Source organism: Mchenga conophoros, linkage group LG8 (assembly GCF_057382185.1).
Source record: "Mchenga conophoros isolate Kocher_MC1m ecotype Shallow Benthic linkage group LG8, M_conophoros_male_GT1.1, whole genome shotgun sequence".
Taxonomy (NCBI): domain Eukaryota; kingdom Metazoa; phylum Chordata; class Actinopteri; order Cichliformes; family Cichlidae; genus Mchenga; species Mchenga conophoros.
Window position 1 is genome coordinate 13176553 of NC_140533.1, and position 9495 is coordinate 13186047.

The window sequence follows — 9495 nt, forward strand, 5'->3', positions numbered from 1 at the left end:
ACGTGGTATGGGATCGGAAAGGAAATCAGTGGTATCACACATCACTAGTGATCAAATGTCAGGCCAAGCTGGAACTGATTCCTGTCTTCTGTAACTTCTACAACACTGTCCAATAGAGACACGTGAATGAAATGCAGCGTCATTAAAAACACTGATGATCTTTATTTAAAAATGTAATACATTTACATCTGAATAAACTTTTAGGCATTACGCTGACGGACGGATGGATGGACCATGAATGCTTTCTCATCCTTCTTGTCATGCACCATGGAAGTGTCTGAGGGGCTTTTCCACTTGGAATGGGGATACTGTGTCCACACTTCAGAGGTGGAGTTTCCAGCATCTCACCTGGGCCTCATCTGCAAACAATCAGCAGGAGGGCTTCTTAAACCAGCGCTGCCTGCTACTCCTCGCCAGTTTGTTCTGCCATCTCCAGTGGTAACTAGGCTTCCCCTCTGCTCCAGTTCTGGCGTGCTCCTTCCCTGTGTTTAACCTTGTTTTCCCTGTGTTTAGGTCTCCTCTGCCAACGTACTCATCCTACCCTCAAACTCCCTTACCCGTCCAGCAACTTCTTCTCCCTCTGTTGCAGAATTCCCGTTGGATTGTTCCCATCAGGAGCCAGGTGTTCAGTCTCTCGATAGCTTTTCCTCTGGTTCCTGCTGTCTGCTGACACTCCTAGCTCGAGCCACGTTCTCCATTCCCTCTCTAAAGTCTCATAAATAGTTTAACCATGTGCATTGAATCTGCATTTGGGTCTAAGCTTTCTATGCAGGGAAGAAATCATCACAGTGACATCTATTTAATTTTCAATTCAATTTTATTTAAAGAGCACCAAATGACAGCAACAGTCACCTGAAGGCGCTTTATATTGTAAGATATACTTACAAAGAAAACCCCAACAATCATATGACCCCCTATGAGCAAGCACTTTGGCGACAGTGGGAAGGAAAAACTCCCTTTTAACAGGAAGAAACCTCCAGCAGAACCAGGCTCAGGGAGGGGCGGCCATCTGCTGCGACCGGTTGGGGAGGGGCAAGGAAAATAGTATAAAGACATGGAACAGAGACAGAGGTTAATAACAAGTACCATTCAGTGCAGAGAGGTCTATTAAACATAGTGGGTGAAGAAGAAACACCCAGTGCATCATGGGAATCCCCCGGCAGCCTAATGCTGGGCATACACTGTGCGATTTTTGGCCCATTTTGAGCCGATTTTTCAGTCGTGCGATCGTTTTGGGGATCGTCCCGAGTTTGGCCTTGATCAAACTTCTCACCCCTGCGAGTCAATCCTACAGTTTGATCAGGAGCCGAATAACGCGACTGAAAAATCGCAGCACAGTGTATGCCCAGCTTATTGCAGCATAGAGGATTCAGGATCACCTGAGTAGGCCATCAGATTACTGAAAGGATACTGAAAAAACCCGTCGAAGTAGTCTTAGTCTTCATTGCTGCTGGTCGACTCAATTGAACACCTCTGAAGTTTGCACACAGGCAAGTATTCCTCTTCTTGCTCAAAATCCTCTCGGGAACGCTTCCTCGAGCCTCCAGTTTCGTGTTCAAGCTCTTCGTGCGCATCTTCAAATACTTCAGAGTCATCATCGCTCCATCTCATTCTTTTGTTTGCTCCTAAATCTTCTTCATCCCTCTCTCTAGACCTCTTCCTGGAAACACCTGGCTGAGGGTCCTCTTCTGGGATGTACTGGCGAACATCCATGCGGCCTTCAAATGCCTCCTCATTTTCAATGCCACCAACATTGAAAATGATCACAACCACAGCATCCCCGTGCTGTTCATCGTTGTCACCATTGGCATTATTGTCCCTCACATGAATATTTTGAACATCGTCGTCGTCGTCATCGTCATCGTCATCGTTGCCGTCGCCGTCGCCGTCGCCGCCGTCATTGTCGTCATTGTTGTCGTCATCGTCGTTGTCGTCGTCGTCGTCATCGTCGTTGTCGTCGTCGTCGTCGTCATCGTCGTCATCGTCGTCGTCGTCATCGTCATCGTCGTCATCGTCATCGTCATCGTCTTCGTCCCCGTAAAGGTAATTGTCATATTGTGCCAGTACTGAAGCTATTAGCTCATCTAGATAGCAACAATATTCATGGAGAGCGCGATACAGTCTGTTCAGGAAGCCATTAGCAGGTTCCTGATCTCCATTTGCCAACATTCGTGGGTTAACCTGTTGGCCTGCAAGATCATTAAATCTTTTAATTAACATCCATAACTATCTGCTGAAAATCTGTTTTTCATCAATTTCAAGACTGAGTACATGTGCTTACCGTTTTGGTTATTTTGTGGTCCGTCTCCACTTGCACTCATTTTGACTACAAGGAACACAAAACAACAATGATCACTAAACCTCAACCCAGAATGTTCAGAGAATTTGCTTTTTTTGTGATGACTTTAGGCTGCGTCCAAACGTACACGGCTATGTTTGAAAACGGACAATTTTCCTTTTTCGTTTAAAAAAATAAAAATCCAGTCCACATGTGCAGTTTTGAAAAAATATCTCCTTCCACATCTAAACACTAAAAACAAAGTGAAACGCTGTCAAGAACACGCCAAATCTTAACCGTGTAGAAATGTTGGCCAATCAGAAGTCTAGAAGCCTGGGTGGGAAAACCTCATAAAACCTTACGTACTTCTGAGAAGTTTTTGTCTTTTTCTGGAAAAGCAGCTAATTTTGTGTTACTTTCACGTGCCTTCATCGTTTCAAATGTTAATAACTAAAGACAGACTCACAACTTTGGAATGGACTAAATGCATACAGCATACATAAATGTCATTTTTTAAAATTACATTTCTTCCAAACCGACGTCAGGATTTGGGTTGGGAGAGCGTCTGTGTTGAATGTAGAATCCACGTCTGATGTAAGCGTGTAAAAACTGCAGATACTAAGATTAACAGACACAGTATGTTGTCTACATCTGCCATTGTAGAAATTGATCTCATGTAAACAATAACGTGGCCACAGCGTGACTTCAACAGCGGCGCACACTTTTGACATTGCCTGAGTAAATGTCCGTTTTCCTCGTCCACACCTGAACACAAAAACGTGCTTTTTAAAAATCTCACCTTTCAGTGACTCAATCTGCTGTTTAGGTGTGGACGAAAGGCCCAAATGCAGAGACAAAGCTGCGCTTTCAAAAATAGCCGTGTACATGTGCACGTAGGCTCAGTTTCTCAGAAATTCTAATAGTTTGTTTGAGAACAAAACTTACGTCTTCTCTATTTTCCTAAATGAACAAAATAATCTGAGAAATAATCGTGTTAAAAAGAGCTTCTGTCACTCTAAGATATGATTAAGAACATTTTCTAATTTATGTATCATTTGTCAAATATTACATCAGCTGACAAATAGTTAAGTCTTCATTTGTTTTCCTGAATAATAGATCCACATCATCCTCTCTATGATGGAAAATATAGTCTAGTCTTGCACAATGTAAAGTACATAAATACTGTCCTGGCAAGCAGGGAAATCAGGCTTTATATATTTAAGTAAATGATCTTGAGTTTATAAACTGAAATTTGAGCTTACTTTAGTTCTTGGTAGATTACACAGCAGTTAATCCTCAGGGAAACGTCCAAATGTCACTAAATAGTGGTCTGCTTTCATTCGGTTGCAGTGTCTCTTCCGTTTTGTGTTCATATGCTGATGTTTTCATTCAAACATGCTTAAATGCTGTGATGTCACTTTAGCAGCAAAGACTGCGGAATGTGCAGAGATTCTTTTGACATCAAGTTGTTTGCTCAGATTTTGATATCTTTTAAATGGAGACAAAACAAAACGCTATGGCAACAAAACAACAAGCTGTTTCCAGTGCTTAATATTTAACATGTCTTTGTTATAAATTTTATTTGTACAAATCTGTGATGTTGATGTGCACAACGTGGGATTTAGACCTCGGAGGGTTAATCAACAAATCACGAAAAATTAGGTTTAAATTTCTGTTCATGACGGTGCAGATTTCTGACATTTTGTGTACTTGAAGCATTTAACAATTTAATTGTTTTCTAATAAAAACTGTGTGAAACTCAAGTTAGAACTGTGTTTGTAAATGAACCGCCCCATGTTGTGTAGCTTTCTGGATTTTATACTTATTGGGCTACATATCAATTTACTATACAGGCTATACAGTAGATAAAATCTAACCTCACATGTTTTATGTAACTAAAGTGTTTAATCATGTGGGCTACAGACAGTAATCAAGTTATGGACTATATTGATATGAAAAACATGCATACTTAGTGCATTTGAATCATTTTAACCATATGTAACCACCTGCATGTCATGGTCCTGGGACTTCTACCTGGTTTTTTGTGTGTCTTGTATTGTTGTTGTTTGATGTCAGCTTTAGGGTCCCTCGGTTGTTCTGTTAAGATGTTGCTTATTTGATTTCCCCTCGTGACTTTACCCCCTGTGTGCCCCCTCTGTGTATCTGCCAGCCCCCATGCCTCGTTTCTCCTCCTTGTGTTTTATTCCATGTTTTCCCAGCCCGCTATGTCTGTGTTCTCTTCCAATCTGGTCTGCGTCTCTGTGTGCTTCCTGTTTTACTTTGATAGTCTCCCGTCAGTGTTGTGTTACTCCTGCCGTGTCTCGTTATGATTATCAGTGTCGCCTGTGTTCCCCGTGTGCTCCCACTTCCCTCGTTAACCCTCTGTGTATTTGTGTCCACGTCTCCTACATTACCTACATAATAGAGCTATAATAAATGTTTGTTTGGGGTTTTTTTAAGTACAGAAATCAGCTGCTAAAATAATTGTTTTGACTTTTTGGGAATGCTTTACGGTCTGTTCTGTAGGAACGCTGAATTAATATATTGACTGTCTGGCCCCTTCTGGCTATTTAATAGTTGCTGAAGGAGATTTTGTTCATCCCCAGCTAATCTCATCCATATTTATATAAAATCTAGCATACTCCACACCACACAAAGTCAGAAGCCAGTTAAAATCTGTATGTGGTACCTGAGGCGGTGCTGCACTGACCAGTTGTTTCTGGCTATTTGCTGGTTCAGCCTGCCTATCACTGCAACTCTTGGCTCTTATTGGTCAGGCTGGTGTGTGTGTGTGTGTGCGTGTGTGTGTGTGTGTGTGTGTGTGTGTGTGTGTGTGTGCGTATTGTAAAGACTTGATTCCCACAGTCCAAGTCAGGGTTTTAAAATGCGTTGCTGTCTCCATCCAGCATCAAAGCTGCATTGAAATTTCCTTCAATGAAATTTTGGCTCAAAGAAAAACAGTGTTGTTACTGTCAATCTCCAGTTAAAATAAAAGTGTAATTAAACCAAACGAAAGTAATGTACTAATGCTGGTCAAGACATTACCTGTAGCTGAGTGACATTTCCTCCAATTTCTGTTGGTGTCTGCAGTTTCCACTGGGGCTTAGTGTCTACTGCTACCCGACTGCACCACCATCCTCCACATTGCTATGCGTCCATTGGTGGTGCCAGCTGCTAGGATTTCTGAGTGTTGCAGAATTTTTAAAAAAGCAACGAGTTTTGTTTTTTTTAACCTATGCATTTGGAAACATTCAGGAATATGGTGATGGGAAAGAAAAAGGTGGTTTCCATGAAGTCTCCCTCTCGCATCCACCTTCCATACTGCCAAAGCTCCAGACTGTCAATAACAATAATAACAGTAATAGTTAACAGTTAATTTGCCTAGCACTTTCAAAACAGTTACAAAGTGTGTTAAAGAACACAATAAAATCTTAGTTAAAAACTCAAAAGAAAAGTTCAAAGAGTTAAAACATGAAACGGTTTGTTTTCTTTTTGCATTGAGCCAGGCTGCACGGACAGCTAAGAGTGTCTGATGTGCAGAATGCAGGCAGTGACTTGGTTCATAAAAAGTGACCAAATCTGTAACAAGGCTTGTACCCATGTATCGTATACCCAAAAGGTTGTGAGGAGGAGAATGATGATTTATTTCTTTGAATTTGTTATAAGTCTGGCAGCTGAGATTTAAATGAGCTGGAGGTGAAAGATGGACTTCTGGCTGAGATCCCAGTAGAAGGAATTACAATTATTCAAACACAATGAGATAAAAGGATTTAATGGGTGTGATAAATGTGGTTGCACTCACCTGTTCACGGCACCTGATGTTAATGAGCAGAAAGGTAGGGTGAGCATGAGGCGAAACCTTCTGTTGACTGCAGCTTGAGCGCAGCTTGAATCATTTTGATGCATCTTTTGGTTTATGTATACTTCTGCACTAAGTTATGCAATAGGCCAATGTTGAAATTTGGCATAGTAAATGGTGCAGTTATTTGTGCAGTCTGTGCATTTGTTTAATGGTTTGAGGCCGTGTGCCGATTTGTACAGTGGACAGTTGTATGTGGAATAAAAGTAGCAAATAGTACAGAGGTGTATCTCATGGGGCGATCGTGGCTCAAGAGTTGGGAGTTCGCCTTGTAATCGGAAGGTTGCCGGTTCGAGCCCCGGCTTGGACAGTCTCGGTCGTTGTGTCCTTGGGCAAGACACTTCACCCGTTGCCGCCTGGTGGTGGTCAGAGGGCCCGGTGGTGCCAGTGTCCGGCAGCCTCGCCTCTGTCAGTGCGCCCCAGGGTGGCTGTGGCTACATTGTAGCTTGCCATCACCAGTGTGTGAATGTGTGTGTGAATGTGTGTGTGAATGGGTGGATGACAGGTTGTGTAAAGCGCTTTGGGGTCCTTAGGGACTAGAAAAGCGCTATACAAATACAGGCCATTTACCATTTACTGTTGCACGTCATCTGTGTCCTCATGTTTAGCCTGCCGCGGCCGTTGGTTGGAGGAGCCGCAATAGTTTGGAAAGGAGGGAAGCAGTAAGGTCAGTTTCCATTCTGGGTTTTCAGCATTAATAAAGAAACCTGCAACAAGGTGAGTAATGTTTGAGGTCCAAAAGAAATCAACACAGAGAAATTTTTACAGTGCTTTTCTACTCTACCTGAACATTCAAAGCGCTCTATACAGGTTGCCTCATTCACACCTGTTCATAGAAGCCCTTTTTCTGTGCTTTCTACCTAACATTCACACACATTCATACTCTGATGAATGCATCAGAGAGTGACTTGGGGTTAATGTCTTGCCCAAGGACAGTTAGCATGCAGTCTGGAGCAGCCAGGGATCGACCCAAAAACCATCTGATTAGTAGATGACCTGCTCCACCTCCTGAGCCACAGCCACCCCTTTCAGAGGTAAAGAATGATTTAGAAAGTAAGTACAGTAATTTTTTGAGGTGATTTGATTTAAAAAAAATCATTTTTGCTTCTAATTACATAATTAAGGTGTAATTACATCTTCCAACAAATTGATACATAAACGTATCATTTATCTACTAAAAATACATAGGAGCTGGCGTCATGTTGTGGAAGCTGCCATCTTGCCCCACCATCATACACTGGCTGAGATGGGCATCGCTGCGCCGCCTTTTCATGTTTTATGTAAGTGGATTTATACATTACTTTGAATTTAAAGATGTCAAATAGCTCTTTCACACTACATATGACTATTTCACATTTGTACATGTATATTTTGGTGATCTCTTTCTCAGTATGTTTTTCTTCTTATGGAAATAAGCTAATTTTAAACCAGTTAATGTTAGGCTCCAGTGTCCTAAGAAATCACACCTTTCCCCTGATAAACAAATTGATTGGATTCTCACATTGTGTGGGAATTGATTATCAATTACAACTTCAATGAGCCACTTCAAAGAAAGTTTCACCCGCGTGGGCAGCAACAGAAAGTCCAGATGTGGAAACAGAAGGTTTCCACATTAAAATATCGATATTTGAATCATTTTGGGGTAAATTGTAGTTTTTCATTAACAGGAACACAGTGGAAAGAAACTATCATTCAGATTGTCTACATTGGAAAGAACTACTCCCTCTTCCGCCTTTTATAGTCATGTGTGAAATACGGCTGTATAAATGTGTGGCAGCCTGTGGCGTGCGCACTCACAACAATGGCTGAGCGTAACTGGAGTCATGTGCGCACGTATTTTACATCCACAAACAGCCCAGACGTGGTTTGCGATACATGTGGCAAGAAAGTGAGGTGTTGTGGCAACACCACTAACCTTGTCAAACACCTCAAAGTAAATCATATCACAGAATATGACGAGCTTATGTTGAGGCAAACTGAAGAGGAGGAGAAGGACGGGTGCTGCTAGGGTGAGACAGACGTCTCTCAGGGAGTCCTTTAGTGCTGCAGGCAGGCAAGGTGTTCACATAGTGCACAACTTCAGGTTTTTGATTTCTATATGATGAATTCTGCATTATTAAGTGATAAGAACAAGTAATCTGATGTCCTGTAATGATTATGACGCTATAATTTGAGATACAATAAAAGAGTAAAGTTTTTGTACAAAGTATCGGAGCAGTATCGTCGATACCACCCTGAATTTTACTTGGTATGGGATCGGAAAGGAAATCAGTGGTATCACACATCACTAGTGATCAAATGTCAGGCCAAGCTGGAACTGATTCCTGTCTTCTGTAACTTCTACAACACTGTCCAATAGAGACACATGAATGAAATGCAGCGTCATTAAAAACACTGATGATCTTTATTTAAAAATGTAATACATTTACATCTGAATAAACTTTTAGGCATTACGCTGACGGAGGGATGGATGGACCATGAATGCTTTCTCATCCTTCTTGTCATGCACCATGGAAGTGTCTGAGGGGCTTTTCCACTTGGAATGGGGATACTGTGTCCACACTTCAGAGGTGGAGTTTCCAGCATCTCACCTGGGCCTCATCTGCAAACAATCAGCAGGAGGGCTTCTTAAACCAGCGCTGCCTGCTACTCCTCGCCAGTTTGTTCTGCCATCTCCAGTGGTAACTAGGCTTCCCCTCTGCTCCAGTTCTGGCGTGCTCCTTCCCTGTGTTTAACCTTGTTTTCCCTGTGTTTAGGTCTCCTCTGCCAACGTACTCATCCTACCCTCAAACTCCCTTACCCGTCCAGCAACTTCTTCTCCCTCTGTTGCAGAATTCCCGTTGGATTGTTCCCATCAGGAGCCAGGTGTTCAGTCTCTCGATAGCTTTTCCTCTGGTTCCTGCTGTCTGCTGACACTCCTAGCTCGAGCCACGTTCTCCATTCCCTCTCTTTAAACAAAGTCTTATAAATAGTTTAACCATGTGCATTGAATCTGCATTTGGGTCTAAGCTTTCTATGCAGGGAAGAAATCATCACAGTGACATCTATTTAATTTTCAATTCAATTTTATTTAAAGAGCGCCAAATGACAGCAACAGTCACCTGAAGGCGCTTTATATTGTAAGATATACTTACAAAGAAAACCCCAACAATCATATGACCCCCTATGAGCAAGCACTTTGGCGACAGTGGGAAGGAAAAACTCCCTTTTAACAGGAAGAAACCTCCAGCAGAACCAGGCTCAGGGAGGGGCGGCCATCTGCTGCGACCGGTTGGGGAGGGGCAAGGAAAATAGTATAAAGACATGGAACAGAGACAGAGGTTAATAACAAGTACCATTCAGTGCAGAGAGGTCTATT

At 42.3% G+C, this 9495-nt stretch overlaps 1 protein-coding gene and 1 long non-coding RNA gene across 4 annotated transcripts; one reads left to right on the top strand and one right to left on the bottom strand.

Annotated features, from left to right (window-relative positions):
* Positions 1–848: 848 nt before the first annotated feature.
* Positions 849–3662, bottom strand: LOC146568312 (uncharacterized). The gene is made up of 3 exons (XM_085284290.1): positions 3541–3662; positions 2282–2326; positions 849–2189 (listed from the first exon to the last, which is right to left on the bottom strand). Exons 2-3 carry the CDS (start codon positions 2319–2321, stop codon positions 1435–1437), a joined length of 795 nt encoding a protein of 264 aa, XP_085140416.1. The 5' UTR covers positions 2322–2326; positions 3541–3662; the 3' UTR covers positions 849–1434.
* Positions 3663–6909: 3247 nt separating this feature from the next.
* On the top strand, positions 6910–9078 carry LOC146568313 (uncharacterized). 3 transcript variants are annotated; one of them, XR_014893606.1, is made up of 4 exons: positions 6914–7190; positions 7326–7417; positions 8585–8818; positions 8894–9078. It is a non-coding gene; the product is annotated as an uncharacterized LOC146568313 (long non-coding RNA). The 3 variants fall into 3 exon arrangements; XR_014893605.1 differs by having other exon boundaries at positions 6910–7190; positions 8585–9078; XR_014893607.1 differs by having other exon boundaries at positions 6910–7171; positions 8585–9078.
* Positions 9079–9495: the final 417 nt, after the last annotated feature.